Below are 21844 nucleotides of genomic sequence, written 5' to 3'. Positions count from 1 at the left end.
TGATATTATGTAACTTATTATAAATCAGTCATCTACATCATGAAATCCACACAGAACATTTTAACAGCATTTACACCACTACTCAATGGTACATAGTAAACACGTATCATAACTTTTCACATTGTATGTATCCAGTCACCTAGTTATTTTGAAGTCTTTCCACTTGCTGCTATTATGTTTCAGTCATTAATTGAACTGTCTCAGTGATATGTGGAGTCCAGAAAGTATATTAAGCCAGTGATGAGCTCAATACCATGACTCCCTCTGGTGCCACTTAGTGGATTAAACAGTTCTACCACTTGCTCCATCACCATTCCGTCCAGAGTAAATTCAATGTCTGGCACAGTAATCCTCTCAGGCCAGTCGACCAGCAATCCCAGCTCATCTGTACCATGAGCAGCAGCACCACCACCAGAATCTGCACCTGAGCCCTGAGCAGCAGTCGTCTCACTCTCAGTGGCTGTCACACCACCATCAGCTGTCCCACCAATAGTCCCATCAGCAGCAGCTGCTCTGGTCTGAAAGATGTCCTGCATGGCAGTTGAGAATCGGCCCTGTTGCTGGAGGCTGCCTCGGACAAAAATCTGTAATGGGCTCAAGTGTCTCTCTGTCCGCAAGCCATGATTGTTCCACTGTTGAGTGAAGTCTTTCAAATCTCTGTTGATCCTTGGGAGATAGATGTAATGGAGAGCCCAAAGGTGCATTTCATTGTCAATGTCAATGATGCCTTCCTCCTCCAGGTGGTGAAATAAATCACAGTACACATTGGTCATTCCTCGCCACAGATCACCCCAGAGCCTCTCAATTCTCTGATTATGGGTACTCCTTCCTCTTAGGGCACTTCCACGATCAAAGCCTCTGAAAATGTTCATCATCAGGCAGACAGCATTGTTTTCCCCTCCTCTGTCTGTCCGGACCCTCGAGGGTACACCATAGGATACCACGGCTCTGATGAAACTTGATAAAACAGTACTGCTTGTTTGAGGCATGAAGGAAGACCACAAGACGACTGTATCCATCAATAGCCCCATGAATGACTATCCTCCACCTAAAACCGTGGTCCATAAGAAGAAAAATCTTATTTCTGCTTTGTTATTGAAACAATGGAAACACACACTCTTAATTGATTTACATGGCACTATTGCATGTCAAGTTTGTCTGTACGTTGCTTGCGATGTCTGTGTTCTCTCATTTTCCCCTTTAAACATAACCAGTTGTGTTAGAGGACTGCCCATCCCAGGGCCTGGCTCTATTGGATGTGTCTTACTGTTCAACAGTTATATTTGATGTAATGCTGAATTTCACTTTGGTCAAAATAGGTGTTCAACAAATCAGTGTGCTTGGTTACCTTATCAGCTTGTGATTTCCATCAATGTGCCACAATGAGTTTGGACCTGCAACCTGATATGTTCTTCGTTCTGGTCTCCGCAAAACTGCTCTTATGGCAGCTGCTCCAGGATTTATCCGTAGCATGCTTGCTCGAACCCTCCTTCGCTGTACACGTAGTCCACGTACTCGCAGGGAGGCTCTGACAGCCTCAGGACCAATTTGTTCATTGCCAGCGACAATGTCCTGCACATGTTCATCCAGCGCACTGTCAGTCAGTTCCGCATACATTGATGCACGGGTGAAATGATACTGTCTGAAATCAGACAAAAAGAACACGAGTATTTTATCACTGCCATAACAACACACATCATTACTTGACTAGTTAGTGCACATTCAAATATACTAATTTTTACAATTTCACAATACCATTTAATTTGAATAAACAGTGGGTGTGTGTCACAAAAGAACTGAAAGTCACACTGGTTTCAAAAGTCACTGACCGCAGACGTCTTCGAATTGTACGAAGTGAAACATTCAAAATATCAGCCATCTGAGGTGCAGTGAATCCACATGACTTCAGGAATGAAAGCTGTTCCCGAGTGATAAGGTAAAGGGATCTGCCTCTACCTCTGTTGAAAACCACTGGTGCCTGGTATCCAAAAGAGCCTGAAAATATATAAGCGTTTGGTGTATTTGGAAAATAGGTTAAGACAGAGTCATAATTTATTTCACACTTTTGATCAGTCAAGGAATCGACACAATATGTGCTTACCTTGTTGGCCATGCTGAGTAGACAGTTCGACCTCCTGAATCAATTCAGCCAAGTCACGCAGAAGTTGATCTGCTGCAGTTACACTGATCAGTCTTCCTCTTGCCCACCGAAGGCTTCTCTGCATTGTCTCCAACCTCAAAGACATCAAAAAATTACTTCTTAATTCATGTTATATTTTCAGGCCATATTCCCCTTAAACATTTTATGCAAGTTAAAATGTTAAATGTTTTCCATCATGCTTTCATCATACCTCCTTAACGCTAACTGTAGCACATCTGGCCCAACATCGTCCATCAGCAGCCGCCGTGTACAGTCATTATGAATGTTCTTGCACCTTGAGATGAAAATCCTCCAGGCCATACTTTGTACTGTGATTCTACAAAGACAAAAATTTAAATTATTGCTTTCAACAGGTTTATATATTTAAATAAATCAAAAAATTTCATGTTAGTCTTCTGAAAATTGTGACTGAGCACTTTTGGAAACACTCTGTCATCACTAAGTATTGGGACTGTGAACAGTTACAGAATGCATCTGAAATAAATGTCACATTCTAACAGGTTATAGTTCTGTTAATAGAGCTTTTGAATCTACGTTTCATACATATTCCTATCTTTAATAGCAGTATGTCAACGATGTCAACCAATATTTTCATATTTCAAACACACACCCAAGTTAAAAATTTGAATCTCCGCATCTTCTACTCAGCATATCTGAAAAATCATTTTTGATAATGTTCCAATTCCATTGTCAAATGTTCCCATCCATGTTATTCATCTTTGTTTATTTTAAATGCTGTCATTAGTTTTTTTTTTTCCAACTAATTACCAAAATGAACATGGTCTACATTGTTTTGCTCACTTAAATAAAACGACATTTTTGTATTGTACCCTGGGTTCATGAAGACCATGCTGTCTTTTAACTTTATTATTTATTTTCTGCATATACTGACTGTTCTTTATTCATTTCTTTACTTTCTCCTCTCTTCTTCTTCTTCAGTCAAGTTTAACGGCAGCTTGCATCCACTTTCTCCTCTCAATTCCGCTGAGATTAATTCCCGCTCTACTGTACAAGACTTGTGAATGGTTACCTGGAGGGATGTACCACTGTGAGAGGGGTGATACGGAACAGTCCAGGTGATCGCTGCTTTAATTTACCGGTCAGATATACCTAAATTGCACGTCGACATAGCTAGTGAACTGTAACTAGACCATAAATCAGTGATAACAAAAGAACATTCAATCTACTTTCTCCGGTACTTTATAGAAAAAATCAACATCAATTCAATGTCGTCTTGCTATCTGGGATGGCAGTGCAGTACCGTGTAGCCTAATCCGGCTAATGTAACAAGTGATATAAAACCGTATTTTAAATAATATAAAGTGGCTAAACGGAGTACCATATTAAAGACCTTATTAACATGCCTCACCTAAAATGGCATGTTGGCAACATTCCTAACGGACAAAGGTTAGCATGACTTGTCTGTGAAGGTTCTCAGCATGACTTTTTTTTCCGCCTACTACAATACAAAGCTAACATATAACATGTGCTTAAAAGGACAAAGCAATGTTTTTGAATCATCGCTTCGCTTTTAGTTAGCAAAGTCGAACAATAATTGAGATTAACTAGGGTACTTACGGTGTTTTTTGTTGGCGCAGAGATTTCGCATGCATTCATCTGTATGTAGTTTGTCGCACATAGCTTGATTGAGACAACACAAATATGAGGTTGACTGTGATTGGTTAACACAAATTCTGATCACAGGTTGTGGTAAGGGGTGGATTAAAAAAAAACACAACCTTCAGTCTTGCTGATCCAATCACAAACAATGTACCTTCTCCCGCCGTACTTTGAATTTTAGGGATGCTATATATATATATATATCTGCCCAGCCTTTTGGCGAACTTTTTGTGGACAGTCATGTCCGAACGGAGCGCTGCATTTCGACGGAGAGTCACTGATATCAGAGACAGAATGAATGCCCAATTTAACCGGCTACTGAATCAAGATGACAGTGAAGAGGGGACATCTCTTCTACAAAGGTGAAATGCTTTGGTGGTGGTTACTCTATTGGCAAGCTTTTAGCTTTGCGCCTTTTTTGTTTTTGCAAAAGGAAATAACTTTTACATTTTTAAATAATAAATGGCTCGTTTACTAATTATCTGTTACAATTCAACAACAAATTCTGTAATCATAAATGTCTATCCTAGATTGACGACTTCAAATGACAGTCATTTTAATCCCTGTTATGTGCATTTATGCATAAAGATTTTAGTTTATAAATGTAGCATATCCCATATTTTCAGGGAGCATTTAATTTGCGAGACAATCGAAAAATGCATGCAATAAACACCGATGTGTTGAACACTCATTCCTTACTCTGAGTGTGTTGGGTGGTTTTCTTTTTTTTTTCCTTTTTTTTTCTTGGGGGGGGGGGGGGTGTCTCTGTCATTAGTTTGACTAAAATTATCTCATGGTCTAATGATAGCTTTGGAGTTTTCCGCCAACAGCACGGAGGTGGGCCAGTGCGCAGACCAAGAGGCGGGAGAACCAGACATCGCCAGTTAACGTTTAAGGTGTCAGTACTAAGGAATCCCACACTGACACACTACCGATCTCATAGGGGTAATCAATATTTATATTAATATTAATTATTTGGAGTGATGGGTTTGAAAAATGAGAATTACATCATGGTGTCAGTTGTTTACAAATTGTAGAATTTGGCATTAGATTTTTAGCACCTTTGTAATCTTTATTTCCTTGCACCAATAAGTTGATGTTGAGACACTACAATGTGACAATTTACCCTTTTCCGTTTTTAGGGAAAGCTAATTTGGTTTAAATTTGATTACAGATGCCACTCCTGCTACTCGGGTGGTCGTTCCTGTAAACCTAAATGCAGCTGAATTCAGGCAGGCACTACGGGACAATATTGCAGACATACCCTTGCAGTTCGATCTATGCAAAGTGAATGGTCAGCGGCTCATTCTTCCTCTTTTTTTTTCTTTTTTTTTTTTTTTTTTGTGTCCCGTTTGGATCTATAGCCATGAGAATTGTTGTCTTGAGGCCAAGAAAGATGCCAAGCGGATTTATTTTACCAAGTGGATCATCATGGCCTTGCCATATTGGTCCATTTGATTGACCTTTATTATAATTATGAATTTATTTTATTTTCAGTTGCAAACGGGACAGACATAACTGTGGGATAGGACAGGGGGAAAGAATGAAAGAAAGAGGGGGAGAGAAAGAAAGAAAACCAAAGGGGAGAAGAGACGGTGAGAAGGGGGGGAAGAGAGAAAAAAAACAAAACAAAAAACTCCTGGGTCACCTGTATGGAGAAAAAAAAAACAGAGGAGACAGCAAACAACAAAGAGCAACATAATAATAGAAAAAAAAAAGCACCATCACAATAAACTAGCTAGCAGTAGATATCAATAGTTACTAAATAATAAACGATATTGTGCAACACGCAAGATGGACAGCGCACAATGTGCCAAGGCACTTGGCACTAATTTGTTGTTATTATTATTAATATTATTATTAATTTATTTGTAAAATAAATTAAATTTAAAAAAACAAAGAAATTATTTGATTCTTTATGTTATTTTGTTTTATTAAAATCAAAATAACAACAAAACAAAAATAACTAATAAAAAAAATATTAAAAGTATTCAGCAGTGTTTTGTGAAATTTGTAATGAGCCTTAGTTAAGTTGATGTCACAGAAGTTTCTGAATCATTTAGATTGTTCAACAAACTGATTCACTCAGGTAAAGATGGTAAGCTGGAGCAATGGTACGCTTGGAGTTCAGTTTAAGTTTTCAGACAAACATTCACTCGATCAGTTGCAGCTTCTGCTTTTAAATAAATGATTTAGCTGCAAATGTTTAGCTGCAGGTAGCAAAGTCCAAAAGTGACAACATTTCCACTGCAGTCTCTCCAGAAATGGCTTATAAACTTTTGACCAAATTAGACATTTATCCTTGGATCATTGACAACCCTGTAGGGTGAAAATCTTTAATTGTACCTTTTATAACATTTTAACAAGTTACTGTCTCCTGCTGCATGTTTCCTGTTTTGGCTGAACTTCATCAGCAAAGCCCTCAAAGCAGCATATGAAAGAAAGTCATCTTTCATTGTTGTCTCCAGCGTGTTAAAAGAGAGATCGAGCTCAGTGATGAGTTTTGAAGCAGCTGCAGGGACTTCTCGAAGGTTTTGGCTCAAACAGTCGCAGGATGTTGTTCACAGTGGTGACACTGTTGACTGGTGATTGACAAGCACTGAGATACTAACATGACAAACACAAGAAACATCATGACTTATTCTCCTGAGTGCCTGCAAAACACAAACACAAAATCAAACTCAAAGCTTTTCTCTCAGGTGCTGGTGTGGCACAATCTAATGATAAGAAAGGTCATGCTAACAGCTTTTGGAGCACAGCTGCACAAAATAACAGCTTTTGGAGCACAAAATGCATTACAGGTAAACCCAGTACCCAAACATGTTAACAAGGATAAAGAAAAAACCTGAAACAAAAGCAGGTAGTGTGGTGATTTATGTTGTGAGGATGCTTTCACTCCCATCAAAGTCGCCCAGTGTTGAGAACCCAAATGAGCCCAAAAACCTCAAGTGGCTGCAACCAACAGCGAACGTCAAGAAGTGGATACTTGCATGTTGAGCCAGAAACATGCAGAAAACCCAAAAGAGGCAAGACAGCACACCTTGGTGCCACTCAGGCAGTACGAACACCTGGAAAGAGGAGCCCACAGTTCAGACCCAAGGACACTGGTAAGGACACCAGCCAGCCAGTTATAAGTCTAGTTTTAATTTTCATTTTAGTTAGTGTTATGGCCTGTCTAAGGGTGGCCAGACCATAATATAAGGGTGATCCACCCCTGTCTGACCCCAAGCAGCACATCACACAACCAGTACAATTTTGATGGTGGTTTTTTTTCACAGTGATTGAATTCTAACAAAGGAAAGGAGCGAACTACAGCTTCGGGGTGGACCCCAAAACAACAAACAAAAGGGACCGTATCTAAAGGATGTACAAAACTTATTTATGAAAAGAATAAAACCAAATAACAATGTCTTATCTCCCTAACTAACAAAAACATGAGAAAAGGGTAATCGAATAGAGTGAACTATAGACTGTATAAAAGATAGGACCATTGCAACTTTACTGCAGCACTTCACCCTTTCACATAGTCCCAGCTCTTCTCTGTCATGTTTTATGGTGCTGCAAATGTCTTCAGTTGGTGAAAGGTCTGGGCTGCTGGTGTCTTGTTGTGCTTGCTATGCATCCCTGACTCGTTTCTTCTTTCTTTTTTTTTCTTTTTTTTTAATGTATTTATTTATGCAAGTTTCAAAATTTTTTTACACATTCACAAACAGCGGGACAGAAGAACACAGACAATAAAGACAATAACAACCAAAAAAAAACAAACAAACAAACAAAAAAAAACAGAGCAACAAACCACACAACAGGGTACAAGGCCAGCACTTATTAAAAACAGCAGAGAAGCAAACAAAGCAACTGGTATACATGTCAAACAACTCACAATCTAGTGAGTCCAATCCACAAGATCAAATCCAAAGATCGCTAGGAGGAGCTGATAACAATCATGCAAAAACAGTTATGGGCAACAGCTCAGAATGAAAGCAGTTAAAACAATGTGGTCAGGACCCAGGGCGTGGACTGTCCTTCTTAATGTGGTCTATAAAGGGCCCCCATATCTTCCTGAACTTCTCCATGGAATCAGACGTAGAGAACCGAATTTCTTCCAGGTATAGACAGGAGACCATCTCCTCGAGCCACCTCTTGAAGCAGGGAGGGGAGGCAGATTTCCACTCCCCCAGAATCAAACGTTTGGCAATCACCATACCAAACATGAGGGCCTGTTGAACAGCAAAGGGAAGTGCTAAGGAGTCGCCGGAGCAGCCCAGGATCACCATAAGACAGTCAAGATACAGTTGCCTATCATAAACAGTGCTATAGAAACTAAAAATACTAGTCCAAAAGGCTGTAAGCGTAGAACAGGACCAAAAAAGATGCCCAAGAGTACCGTCCACAAGTTTACATTTATCACATTTGGGGGAAACGTTAGGAAAAATCTTGTTCAATTTGGTTTTGGAATAGTGCAGTCTATGGACAACCTTAAATTGAATTAACTGAAGCCGGGCGTTAACAGAGCATAGTTTTATCCGACTTAACACTTCAGCCCATAGATCGTCAGAGATAACCAAACCAGTGTCCCTTGTCCAAGCCTCTTTAATATGGCAAGAGGGGGCTGCCGAAGAAAAAAGGTTGACAAGCCGAGAAATTAAGTGTTTTGAGGTGGGAGGTTCGTTCATCATATTGTAAAAGACATGCTGTATGGGGATGGTATCTAAATTTGAGAATGCTTGCTTGACATAATTCCTAATTTGTAAGTACCGAAAAAAATGACTTGTAGGGAGATTGTACTTTGTCTGAAGCTGAGCAAAAGAGGCAAAATGATTGTCAATATAAAGATCCTTTATAGCAATTAACCCTTTGACAGGCCATTGTTTGAAAGCAGCATCCATTGTACTAGGCGTAAAGCTAGGATTGTGGCAGATCGGGGCAAAAGTTGACACTACCGGGAGGTTCAAGATTCTCTTAATTTGATTCAATATTTTTACGGAGTTGCAAAGAATAAAGTCATCACATGCACTTTTAATAACCGATTTTGAAAATAAGATAGCTGGCAAGGATGCTCCAGTGTGCTCGATAGCAGTGCTAAGCTCCAATTCGAGCCATTTAGGGCTGGACCTGCATCCCACAGCATCACCAACTATAGGCAGATTCCAGAAGACCCAGGCTCTGGCATTACAGGCCCAGTAATAATGTCTGAAAACTGGAAGGCCCAGACCACCCTCGTCCGAGGGCTTTTGCAAGTGAGACTTCGAGATGCGGGGGGGCTTGTAGGCCCAAACGAAAGGCATGATAATGGCATCCAACGCTTTGAAAAAGGAAGACCTGAGAAAAATAGGAACGTTCTGGAATAGGTACATGAATTTAGGGAGCACAACCATTTTGATTATATTGATACGGCCAATCATTGAAAGTGGGAGAAGTTTCCACCTATCTATCATACACTTGAGCTCATCAGTTAGAACCGAATAATTAAGCCTGAAGAGGAGTTTTGAGTTCCTAGGGATGTTAATACCCAGGTATGAAAAGTAATCCTGGGAGACCTTAAAGGGCAAACTAGACAGGAAATCAGGGCCCAGACCAGACGACAGCGGCATAAGAACAGACTTCTTCCAATTTATGGTGAACCCTGATAGGTGGCCAAAGCTGTCAATCAGCTTAAGAAGTGGAGGAAGGGAGATCTTTAAATCTGAAAGAGCCAATATGATATCATCTGCATACAGACCGATGGTGTACTCTGACGTGCCACAATTTATACCAGAGATATGGGAATTGGCTCTGATGGCAATGGCCAACGGCTCAAGAGCTAAAGCAAAAAGCATTGGAGAGAGGCAACAACCCTGCCTTGTCCCACGGTGTAAGAGGAACGGGAGCGACCTCTCATGGTTGGTAAGGACCGAGGAACGAGGGCAAGCGTAAAGCAACTTAATCATATTCAAAAAATTCGACCCAAAACCAAATTTTTCAAGAGTAGCAAACAAATAACTCCATTCCACTTGGTCGAAAGCCTGCTGGGCATCGAGTGAAATCACCGCAGAATTGGGCAGTGTCGTTGAGTACATCGCATTTAAGAGACATCTAGTATTAGAAAAAGAGAATCTATTGGGGATAAAACCCGATTGGTCAGGATGAATTATAGAGCCTATGTGCTTATTTAACCGGTTGGTTAGGACTTTAGCAATTATCTTTTGGTCTGAGTTGAGAAGACTTAGGGGACGATAGGAAGAAACATTAGTTTCGTCTCTGTCTTTTTTCAGGAGGAGACATATATGGGCATCGTAGAAAGAATGAGGGAATGAGCCGTTTAACACTGCGCAATTTACCATCCGAAGTAGCAGGGGAGCGATAACGTCAATATGTGTCTTATAAAGCTCTATCCCGAAACCGTCCGGACCACATGCTTTTCCATTAGGAAAGGAGCAGATTGCATTTCTAATTTCCTCCAGCGTAAAGTCTGCATCGAGTAAGCCCCGTGCAGCCTCAGGAAGAGTCGGGATGTCTAAAGCATTAAGAAAATTAGTGATTTCAGCAACTGTGGCCGTAGTACTAGATGTGTATAACTGACAATAAAAACTGCGAAATCTGTCATTTATCTGCTTGTGATCGGACAGCAACTGGCCAGTTGCAGAGAGAATTCTGTGTATCGCCCTTTCAGCTTGAATGCCCTTCAGCTGTCTGGAAAGCACCTTGTCAGCCTTTTCACCAAGCTCAAAATGCTTCTGTTTTAATCGACGAATACAATTCATGACCTGCTCCCCCAACATGTGGTTGTAGTCATATTTCAATTTGAGAATGGTATTAAGTGTGTCAGCAGCCCCGGTATCGCGATACTTCTCCTCCAACACAGACAGCTCTGCCTCAATATTAGTACGCAGCCTGAGTTTGTCCCTCTTCTGAGAAGCTTGATAAGCAATAATATGGCCTCTAATAACGACTTTAAAGGACTCCCACAAAACAGAGTCTGAAACTACACCATTATCATTAAATTGTAAAAATTCTGCGATTTTAGTAGATAGGTAAACCGTAAAAGAGTCATTTAGATATAAAGAGGGGTTAAATTTCCAATTGTATTGGGGGGTATATAGGTTGAAGTCAATTACCGTTGAGAGAGGTGCGTGGTCCGAAACTAAAATACTGTGATAAGTGGAACTAACCACTTTCGAAATAAGCCTGGAATCAATAAGAAAATAGTCAATTCTACTGAAGCTGCCATGGACAGGGGAGAAGAAAGAGTATTGCTTTTCTAACGGATGCTGGTGCCTCCAAATGTCAACCAAGTCCAAAGATTTAGTAAGAGTATTGAGTACAGAAACAGCTCTCAAGGTTGGGGCCAGCGACGCAGAAGACCTATCCAACAATGGATCGAAATAACAATTAAAATCACCACCGATAATGATATTATGGTCATTGTATTGTGAGACAAGATTGAATATTTTACTAAAGAAGTCAGGGTTGTCAAAATTAGGGGCATAGATGTTCAAGAGGACTACAGGGGTGGAGTTGACTGTACCTGTAACAAGTATGAACCTCCCACCTGGATCACATATCTGAGTTTTGAATATAAAAGGAATAGTTCTGCGAACAAGAATGGCAACCCCTCTCGCCCTGGAAGAAAAGGCGGACTGGTACACCTGTGACACCCATACCGATCTTAATCGCCTCTGCTCTGAAGGTTGGATATGGACTCGTTTCTTCTTTCTGCATCAAGTAAGGAATGTAGTGAAAGTTCCCAAGAGGTTAAAAACACCACTGAAAAAATGCCATCAGACCTGAGTTGGGACACTTGGATTATGGAGCTTCTGGACCAAGAGAGTGGATGGGAGCATGTGTTTAATAAGTAAGAGAATAACGTCCCCCAAAATGTTTAAATTTCAAAGCTCATGCATACATTAGTGATGGGCAGATGAAGCACTGAAGCTTTTCATCCAATTGGTTCACCCCAGCGCAAAGCTTCTTGAAGCTTTATTTGCTCTAGTAGGACACCTACTGGACGTAAAAATATTAGTTGGCATGAATTTGAAGAGTGTGGCCTTTTGCACACAGCCTGTAAATGTCAACAACAAAAGGAGTGTGTAAAACATGTATATTGTAGTGATGCAGTATACTGTGTATATTTATACTGGCAGTATGGAAAATGATTATTTGGAAATGCTTAAAATGGAAATGATCATTTACTGTGAGGTGAGGTGTGGTTGGGGTGTGGACAGTGGTTGTGCTTTTGTAACGTTGAGGTATGGACAGCTACACACTGAGGCGTCAGTCCTGCCCATATTTTATTCAGTAAAAACTAAATTTTCACTGCTTTTATGACCTTTTTAGTGGGGAGAACATAGCTAGGATTTAATGATTTAACAAATCTTATAAATCCTTTGTCCTCCACAATGCTAAATGGCTGGGAGTCCTCAATCACCATGCTAACCAGGTCTTCATCTATTTGAGATTGTTCTCCTGAGGAAAGACAATAAAAACAAAGCACAAATATAAATATCACACACGTAACTTATTACAGTTGTATAATATTGTTATATCATTTAGTAACATTACGGCATGCTATTATTATCATGGCATTTGATGGCTCACCTGGTCTTGCTCAACAATCGCTGTTCCCCTTATTCTCATGCAAAGCTCTGTAGTGCCTAAGCATGGATGAGGTGTTGTTGTTATATCCCAGCTCCCTGGCACATAGCAAACACTTCACCTTGTACAAAAGTAAATACAGCTTAACATAAATTGTATTGCACCATCAGTATTATGAAAATACATCTTCTGTAGAAATACCTTGTTGGGAGGAATAAGATCAAAATGTTCCCACACAGGGGAGGACATCCTCCTCTTCTTAGCTGGCTCCATTCTCTCCTGAGTTTCTCTCCTCACTCTCATAAACCTCCAAACTGCCTCCCAGCTGTCTCCAACTCTCACTAACCGCAGCTCTCCATCAAACACCCACATTTTGATTGAAGTCTGAGGGGTTTGTATCGCTGTCACATCTCGCGGCAAAGTTCGAACCACTTCATGAACCAGTCACGTGGTACAGCCGGGCAGCGAGGCTTCGGACGTCATCATTTTCAGCTCCTCCCATAAATGAAGCAAGCCTCGATACGTGCATCGCGGAAACGCCCCCTCCATTACTCGACACATCACTAGCATACATGCACATCTAGTGCTCAGCGTCTAATTGTGTGTTTGTGTTTTTACCTTTTTGCAGTAGCGTAGTGAAACATTTGGGCGGTGGATAAATAATGGAAAATAAAATTCAGACTAGAGACGGCTTCAGGTGAGTACACGTGGTGCACAAGGACCAAAGCTCACCTTCTCAACCTGGACAAAATGAATTATTTTACACTGATACTGTAAACTTTTGTTTGTGTGTCAGGTTTCCATACATCGGAAACAGCTGCTGCATCTGTAATTCTGTCCATCCTGAGGAGAGTCCACACTCTACATCAGATCCTTGGCTCACCTATAATGATGCACAGGTGCTGCACACAACTGGATCTGCAGCTTGTGAGGAACAGCAGCATATACGAAGGGGATAAATAGAATAAATAGGAATAAAAAATAAAAATACAAGTGAATTGCACATTTCAAGTATTGAGTCTATTGCACTGTTGACTATTTACAAAAGTATTGCACAAAAGGTATTGCACAGTGAGGTGAAGAGGCACTACAGCTTAGTTGTTCCCCCCTCCTTTGTCCTCCTGTTTCCCCTCCCTCTCCCCTCCAGAGAGGAGTTAAACAGTCTGATGGCGTGTGGGACAAAGGAGTTTTTAAGTCTGTTAGTTCTTGTCTTTGGGAGAAGCAACCTGTCACTGAACAGACTCTTCTGGTTGTTAATGGCCATGTGCAGAGGATGCCCAGCATTGTTCATAATGTCCATCAGTTTCTTTAATGTCCTTTTCTCTGCCACTGTCACCAGAGTGTCCAGCTTCATGCCGACCACAGAGCTAGCCCTCCTGATCAGTTTCTCCAGCCTGGATGAGTCCTTCTTTGCTGTGCTGCTCCCCCAGCACACCAAAACAAAACAAAAGAGATCGTTGACTTCAGGAGACCACAGTGGGATCACTGCCCACTTAACATGAATGGATCCTCTGTGGAGGTCGTCAAGAGCACCAGATTTCTTGGTGTCCACCTGGCGGAGAACCACTCCTGCTCCCTCAACACCAGCTCCATAACCAAGAAGGCCCAGCAGCGTCTCTACTTCATGCAGAAGCTGAGGAAAGCCCATCTCCCACCATCCATTCTCACCACCTTTTACAGTGGGACTAATGAGAGCATCCTAAGTAGCTGCATCACTGTCTGGTATGGTAACTGCAGCGTATTGGATCGCAGTACCCTACAACGGATTGTGAGAGCAGCTAAGAAGGTCATTGGAGCCCCTCTCCCCTCCTTATAACACCCGCTTGCTGGAGGACCCCACACAGCCTTCAAACACACTCTTCACCCTGCTGCCTTCTGGAAAGAGGTCCCACAACATCCGGGCCCTCGCTACCAAACTACGGAAAAGTTTCTTCCCACAAGCCGTCAGACCCCTGAACACTCAGTGACTGCACTGGCACACGCACACCTTCACACATGTCACTACCAAGCACTTATCTGCAGTATCTCACACTCATATACATACATACAGACACCAAGTTACTTTTGCACAATACTCAGCATTTTGCACATTTCCATTGTCTTGTGTCTGTTTCGTCCTGTTCTGTCACGTTTTGCACTGTTTTGTCTTGTTTATTTTTGCAATTTATGCACACTGCACTTTATGTAGTCCTGGGTTTGTCCGTATATGTCATATATAGCACCAGGGTCTCGGAGGAACGCTGTCTCATTTCACTCTGTACAGCACCTCTGCACGTGGTTAAAATGACAATAAAAGCCACTTGACTTGACCTGTTTTGTGTAGCAGTTGCTTGGAGACGAGCACCATACAGTTCAAATGAGCATACATTCCAAAATATGCAAATTTGCCCCATACATCATAATGATGATGTTTGCTGTTCAGGGTATGAACGTTCTATGCTGAAAGTTTATAAATATACAACCTTTGACTGCTTGTTTTCAGTTGAACTTTTGCAAAGCTGAGGAGATTTTGGCTGCGATCACATCAAGTCCAAAGATGTTTAAACTTCTTTTTCACAGAAAGGTAAGTTTGAAGAGACTCGCAGCACATTTCTATGAATATTTTCTTATGGTAAACAAGCCTTTTTGAAACTTTTAAGGAAGCTTCTTGGATGATTTCTGTAAAAACTGAATTTTGAATCCAAATGAAGGATTTTGTATTTTCATACCATATACTTTGTTTTATGCCATTACTGATGTTGGTTTTCTTGTTTCTAAACAGAAATCACACAAACAAAACGTGGCAGAGAAGGAAATTCCTTCTACGTCTCATCAGAGGTAAAGAAATGCGCCAGTCTTTAATGCTGCTGGAGATATTTATAGCAGTGGTTGAGTTGGAGCTCTTTTATTTCCCTTTTATTGGTGTTTTGTATTTACATCTTTTTTACTACTTCTAGTCTTGTCTATAATTTATATTGATTCAGAGATTAGCGTTTGAAAATGTAGAGTGTAAATGTACAAAATACATGATTTTGTTCCATTACAGTTATTAATTTTTATCTGCAATCTCCAGCATGTACTCCTTGTTAAAAATTTGCACTTTGAAAAATAACATTTACACTTTTGTCCTCATCAGCATCCCGGATGCTCCTGTTACTGAAAATGGTCAAAAGAAGAGAAAATGGAGACACCTCTGCTGTTCCTCGGTTTGCTTTTACACAAAACATATGAAATGCACATTCTCTTTAAATTGCACTTGTTAATTTAAAGTGACTTTACTTTTTTAATAAACGTATGTTTGTTCGTCCTCTGCAGCAAACTGACAGCGATGCAGAGGCAGAGAGCAACACTGTGAAGACACAAAAAAAGTGTCGCTGGTTTCTTTTTAAATTCTGGAAGGTATGTTTTATGGAAAGAGTCACTGTCATCAAGCATTTACTCATCACAGTTAAATGAGAAGAATTAAGAGCAATTTAGCACACAGCCATGTCCTCAAATTAAGTTCAAAGATGTTTAAACGTTTTTTTTTTTCACAGAAAGGTAAGTTCGAAGAGACTTGCAGGATGTTTCTCTAAATATTTTTTATGGTGAATAAGCATTTTTGAAGCTTCATGGATGATTTCTGTAAAAACTGAATTTTGATCAGAACCAAATGAAGGATTTTGTATTTCATAGGACAAACTTTAAAACTCAATTTAAGGCATGAATAAATTGTTTTTATTTTATTTAAAGATATTCCTATATCTGCTTCATGAGCTGACAGCTCACTAAAGTGATAAATAATATGAAATAATACCAAATTCTCTAACTGGACACTTTTCATGGAGAGACCCACTTGGTATGTTTGTTTTATGCCATTACTGATGTTGCTTTTCTTGTTTCTAAACAGAAATTACACAAACAAAACGTGGCAGAGAAGGAAATTCCTTCTACGTCTCATCAGAGGTAAAGAAATGCGCCAGTCTTTAATGCTGCTGGAGATATTTATAGCAGTGGTTGAGTTGGAGCTCTTTTATTTCCCTTTTATTGGCATTTTTCTTCCACCTTGTGTATTTACATCTTTTTTACTCCTTCTAGTCTTGTCTATTATTTATATGGATGCAGAGATTAGCGTTTGAAAATGTAGAGTGTAAATGTATAAAATACATGATTTTGTTCATGTTGGTATTCCATTACAGTTATTCACTTTTATTAGCAATCTGTATTAGCAAAATGTACTCCTTCTTATAAATTTCCACAACATTTACACTTTTGTCCTCATCAGCATCCCGGATGCTTCTGTTGCTGCCACACCAGCTAACCCTGAAAATGGCCAAAAGAAGAGAAAATGGAGACACATCTTCTGCTGTTCCTCGGTTTGCTTTTACACAAAACATATGAAATACACATTCTCTTTAAAATGTACTTTTTAATAAACTTATGTTTGTTCGTCCTCTGCAGCAAACTGACAGCGATGCAGAGGCAGAGAGCAACACTGTGAAGACTCTTTTTAAATCCGGGAAGGTATGTTTTATGGAAAGAGTCACTGTCATCAAGCATTTACTCATCACAGTTAAATGAGAGCAATTAAGAGCAATGAGGCACACAGCTATGTCCTATATATTTATATCAGGTAAGAAGCACCACGGAAACGATCCCAGCAGACCTGAGTTGGGACACTTGGATTATGGAGCTTCTGGACCAAGAGAGTGGATGGGAGCATGTGTTTAACAGGTAAGAGAAAGACGTCCTCCAAAATGTTTCAACTTCAAAGCTCATGCATCCATGCACATACACTGCTCAGCATCCTGACATCTTTCCTAATTTTGTGTTTGTGTTTTTACCTTTTTGGAGCAGTGTAGCATGCGGTGGAGAAATAATAGAAAGTCAAACTGGGACTATAGACTGCTTCGGGTGAGTACACGTGGTGCACAAAGACCAAAGCTCACTTTGTCAAAGTGGAGAAAATGAATTCTTTTACACTGATACTGTAAACGTTGTGCGTGTGTGTCAGGTTTCCAAACATCGGAAACACCTGCTACATGAACTCCTGCCTGCAGAGCCTCCTCAACATTGAGGAGTTCATAAGAGACATCAGGCGTCAGGAGGTTTTGTGGAGCACAGATCCAGAAGCTCAGCTCTTAAGGTGCGCTACGTCAACCTTCTACTTTCTTCAAAAACCTGAAGAACAAAGAGATCTAACAGCAGAAATGTCTGTTTACCCTTTCCTTTCTACAGAAGGCTCATTGATGTCAGGGACTGTCATGAGTCAACAGATTATGGCCTTAAAGATCACCACCTAAGAGCTTTTAAGAAGGCATTCAGCAGTCAAGCTCCTGAATACACCGGCAGTGCACAGAAAGTGCGTCAGCTATTTGGACATTTTGTTTTTTTGCTTTACCTTCTGATTTTGATGTACTGTTTTAAATCTCTCTGCTTTTCTTTCAGGACGCTCATGAATTCCTAACATTGTTCCTCAATGAGGTCAAAAGGCTCGCACCTCACCTGGAGAGGAACGCAGCTCTCCTGGGCCAAAGTTATACCTGCCCAGTAGAAGAGCATCACATTTTTAAAATGGAAAACATGAGGACATGCAAGAGGTAAGCCTGTCTTTCAGAAACGCAGAGCTGGTTGCAATATTTTCATATACCTCTTTTCCACCTACCTGATCTTTACTTTAACTACGTTACTCCTGAAATGTGTAGCTGTGGTCACCAATCATCACAGCACGAGGACTTCACCAGCTTGTCTCTTGACCTTGTTCCAGAGGGGTCTATTATAAACATGTTAGAGACATACTTGAAGGTAAGATCACAAATTCCAATAGAGTTGTAGTGTCAGCGATCTTAACACACCTTTTTTGTTAGTGTTTGTGCGTATGTGTGTGTGCATATGTTGAGATTTCTTTCTACCATAAAGCCTGTTTTCTCTGTGCTGTTGTTCAGGAACAAGAAATAGAATTTCGCTGTGATTGTGGAGGGACGGCCTCAGAACTGAAGTCGTCTTTTGATACACTGCCAAGGTGAGTAAGGTCACATCAGAAGTGATCGACTGACCAGGTTTCCAAACTGTGGCGCATCAAATATCAGAGTTTTTCGAGACAATACTTGAGCAGTCGTTTTCTCCCATCTTCTGTTTGTGTTTGACACTCATTCTTCTTATTTTCTACCTTGTTTGTGTTTTTTTCTTCTTTTCTGCCAGAGTCCTGATCTTGCATCTGAAGAGGTTTGGCTTTACACAAACCTACAACATTAAGAAGGTGGATGACCCCGTCAGGCTGCAGAGGGACTTGGTGGTGCCATCCAATCAGGTAAAAACAGACTGCAGAACGTCTCAGGCTACGTCCACACTAGCCCTGATAGATTTGAAAACTCCGTGTCCACACTAGTGTTTTCAGTCATTTTCAAATAGTTGTGCGTCTGCATTGAAACGGCCGAAAACGCTTACGTTCCAGTCCTGCGCATGCGCAAAAGTGAGTGAGGATTACAGAATTTGAAGAAAAGCTATCCGGAGCATGTACAAACTGATATTAATCTTTTTTAGGGCTGTCAAAGTTGAGAGCAATCAAAACAACCGCTGTATAATGCACTCGGCTATCTTTGTTTAATTGCTCACATGACTGCATCACATGGCTAAAATGCGTCATCGTTTTAGAAAGTCTGCGTTTTCGAGTGTCCACACTGCGACGGGACAACTCCGTTTTGAAATGTGTGCGTTTTCGAGAGCGTTTTCAAGATGCTGTGTTTTTCCTTGAGGAAAACGCCATCTCAGTGTGGACGGGAGGTCAAAGCGGAGAGAAAACGATGTGTTTTCAAACGAAAACGCATTAGTGTGGACGTAGCCTCAGCAAATCAGCTTAATTATGGCTCTGATGTGAGACTTTGTGAAACTAACACTCTTTGGATTTGTTCCTTCTCAGGGTGGTGGCTGTTATAGTCTTGTCAGCATCATCAATCATTATGGAGGCACAGAGTCAGGTAAAACAACAGACTTGTTACAAACAGAAAATGAAAACTTTTCAGTGAAGGACTCACACACAAAAGCTTTTGATGTTCTAAGACGCACTAAGTCAAAATCACTGTTTGCTTGAATCAGCTGACTTCCAGAAGTTGGATTCATTTGTCTTAATGTGATTTCAGGACACTACATCTGTAGTTCTGTCCATCCTGAGGAGAGTCAGCACTCTACATCAGATCGCTGGCTCACCTATAATGACGCACAGGTGCTCCACACAACCGGATCGGCAGCTTGTGAGGAACAGCAGCACTCGGCCTACATGCTGTTTTACAAGAGAAACGTAAGAAGACACAGCATCTCATCCTGAAGTGAGAGAATTTTTAAATGTCCTGTTACCTTGTTAACCAGTTTTGTCTTCATTCTCAGTTCTGAAACAGGAAATGGAAGGAAGGTCATCATCATGCTGAGAAGAAACAACACTCGTCCCAGCCCACCATCGCACACTGGAGGACAAGTACTGGTAAGTATTGCCCTCAGGAGGAAGGGTCCTCCCAGAGAGCCTGGTCCTCCCAAGATTTCTTCCTCCAGGAGGGAGTTTTTTCTTGCCACCGTCGCCCCACATTCACTGGTCTCATCAGCAGGGACATTTTTAACATCCTAAGACCTGAACTCTTTCATGGCATGCATTTTTAATTTCTCTGTGCCATTTGGGTTGATTGGGACCTGATGAATGTGAAAACAAAGACATCAGATTCGGACTATCTTTTTTTTGTTTCTCAAAAAAATGAGATCCACATATGAGGACATTCATTTTAAAGTTCGATTGAACAGGGGCAGTGTAATGTCCTCCCTCATAAGTGGATATCAGGTTTTTGAAGAGCAAAATTTTGTATTTTGGTCTCATAAATGTTATGTCCACATATGTGGACACCAGGTCCTAGGAGGTTAAAACAAAATCTACTAGTAGTGCAGCACTACTAGAGATCGTCCTTTTCTAGACCAGTGTTTGGCTTGCTCTCTGGAACAACAAATTAGTGCTGTCAGCGTTAACGTCATTTTAACTAATGACGTTTACGCTGACAGCACTAATTTGTTGTTATTATTATTAATATTATTATTAATTTATTTGTAAAATAAATTAAATTTAAAAAAACAAAGAAACAATTTGATTCTTTATGTTATTTTGTTTTATTAAAATCAAAATAACAACAAAACAAAAATAACTAATAAAAAAAATATTAAAAGTATTCAGCAGTGTTTTGTGAAATTTGTAATGAGCCTTAGTTAAGTTGATGTCACAGAAGTTTCTGAATCATTTAGATTGTTCAACAAACTGATTCACTCAGGTAAAGATGGTAAGCTGGAGCAATGGTACGCTTGGAGTTCAGTTTAAGTTTTCAGACAAACATTCACTCGATCAGTTGCAGCTTGTGAGGAACAGCAGCACTCGGCCTACATGCTGTTTTACAAGAGAAACGTAAGAAGACACAGCATCTCATCCTGAAGTGAGAAAATTTTTAAATGTGCTATTTCCTTGTTAACCAGTTTTGTCTTCATTCTGAGTTCTAAAACAGGATACGGAAGGAAGTTAAGGTCATCATCATGCTGAGAAGGAAAAGCAGTCGTCTCAGTCCACCATCGCTGACTGGAGGACAAATATTAGTAAGTATTGCCCTTAGGAGGAAGGGTCCTCCCAGAGAGCCTGGTCCTCCCAAGATTTCTTCCTCCAGGAGGGAGTTTTTTCTTGCCACTGTCGCCCCACATTCACTGGTCTCATCAGCAGAGACATTTTCAACCTCCTAAGACCTGAGCTCTTTCATGGCATGGTTTTTCTCTGACGTGCCTTGCTTGTCTTTTGAGAGGGAACGCCCTGTGGGTTGATCACTGTGATTGACTCCTATACACTCAAATTCAAAACTCTGGTAATCTATCATTGCAGTAAGATATTTGAGATTTGAAGTTAAATAGGTGGAAAACTGTTGAGAAAGTTGAACTCACAAGTTTCTGCCAAACAGAATCTGTTCTAGCTGTTTGAAACTGCGTAAGACAATTAGTGTCTCAGTGAGATGGCTTTTTTGGTCAAGGAAAACAGAGTAGTGTAAAATAATCACTGAAAACAAAAAAAACAGCTCAACAGCAGTGAAACAAAGGCTACGTACACACGTATTTTTGAAAACGCAGCTTTTTCTATGCATTTGCACCTTTCATCCACATGTAAACTGCGTTTTCAATCACTGAAAACTGAGATTTTTAAGAACTCCTGCCACGGTGGAGATTTTCGAAAACTCAGTTTTTGCGAATGGATAAATTTAATTTTTTTAAATTAAAATGTATGCAGTAGCTGCTCTACCAGGCATAATAATTAAGTTTAAAATCCAGGCATCCGTGAAAACAGAACTTATCAAATTTAATGTAGTTAGAAGTTAGCATGCAGTTAGCTTACTAGTTTCCAGTTAAACATATACCATGTTCTGCCTGAGGGATTTCTGAAAAAATTAAAACATACAGCTCTGCTATCACTTGTGAAATAAATGAAGACAGAAAACTTGTCAGTTTGCCCCCTCCCCCTCCTTTAAT

The 21844-nt window shown here is 40.4% G+C and overlaps 1 protein-coding gene, 3 long non-coding RNA genes and 1 pseudogene across 5 annotated transcripts; 3 read left to right on the top strand and 2 right to left on the bottom strand.

Annotated features, from left to right (window-relative positions):
• Positions 1–200: 200 nt before the first annotated feature.
• Positions 201–1617, bottom strand: LOC146572806 (uncharacterized; annotated as a pseudogene).
• A 51-nt stretch (positions 1618–1668) lies between these two features.
• LOC146572805 (uncharacterized) lies at positions 1669–3781 on the bottom strand. The gene is made up of 4 exons (XR_014892932.1): positions 3740–3781; positions 2352–2477; positions 2102–2235; positions 1669–1995 (listed from the first exon to the last, which is right to left on the bottom strand). It is a non-coding gene; the product is annotated as an uncharacterized LOC146572805 (long non-coding RNA).
• A 235-nt stretch (positions 3782–4016) lies between these two features.
• Positions 4017–5302, top strand: LOC146572804 (uncharacterized). The gene is made up of 3 exons (XR_014892933.1): positions 4017–4143; positions 4590–4726; positions 4956–5302. It is a non-coding gene; the product is annotated as an uncharacterized LOC146572804 (long non-coding RNA).
• A 5872-nt stretch (positions 5303–11174) lies between these two features.
• Positions 11175–13255, top strand: LOC146572803 (uncharacterized). Its single transcript, XR_014892758.1, has 3 exons — positions 11175–11612; positions 12981–13049; positions 13149–13255. It is a non-coding gene; the product is annotated as an uncharacterized LOC146572803 (long non-coding RNA).
• A 1563-nt stretch (positions 13256–14818) lies between these two features.
• Positions 14819–20477, top strand: LOC146572802 (ubiquitin carboxyl-terminal hydrolase 12-like). Of its 2 annotated transcripts, none has more exons than XM_085277223.1 (18): positions 14819–14915; positions 15114–15169; positions 15468–15537; positions 15647–15730; positions 16221–16276; positions 16596–16686; positions 16772–16834; positions 16944–17044; positions 17165–17224; positions 17325–17456; positions 17549–17672; positions 17759–17910; positions 18016–18115; positions 18256–18332; positions 18512–18620; positions 19230–19287; positions 19450–19607; positions 19694–20477. In XM_085277223.1, exons 1-18 carry the CDS (start codon positions 14889–14891, stop codon positions 19697–19699), a joined length of 1524 nt encoding a protein of 507 aa, XP_085133349.1. In that variant the 5' UTR covers positions 14819–14888; the 3' UTR covers positions 19700–20477. The 2 variants fall into 2 exon arrangements, with proteins under 2 accessions (XP_085133349.1, XP_085133350.1); XM_085277224.1 differs by having other exon boundaries at positions 17168–17224; positions 19694–20472.
• Positions 20478–21844: the final 1367 nt, after the last annotated feature.

Source organism: Mchenga conophoros, linkage group LG6, assembly GCF_057382185.1.
Source record: "Mchenga conophoros isolate Kocher_MC1m ecotype Shallow Benthic linkage group LG6, M_conophoros_male_GT1.1, whole genome shotgun sequence".
NCBI classification, from domain to species: domain Eukaryota; kingdom Metazoa; phylum Chordata; class Actinopteri; order Cichliformes; family Cichlidae; genus Mchenga; species Mchenga conophoros.
Note: the sequence above shows the minus strand (reverse complement) of the source record. Positions and strands in the feature narration are given on the sequence as shown.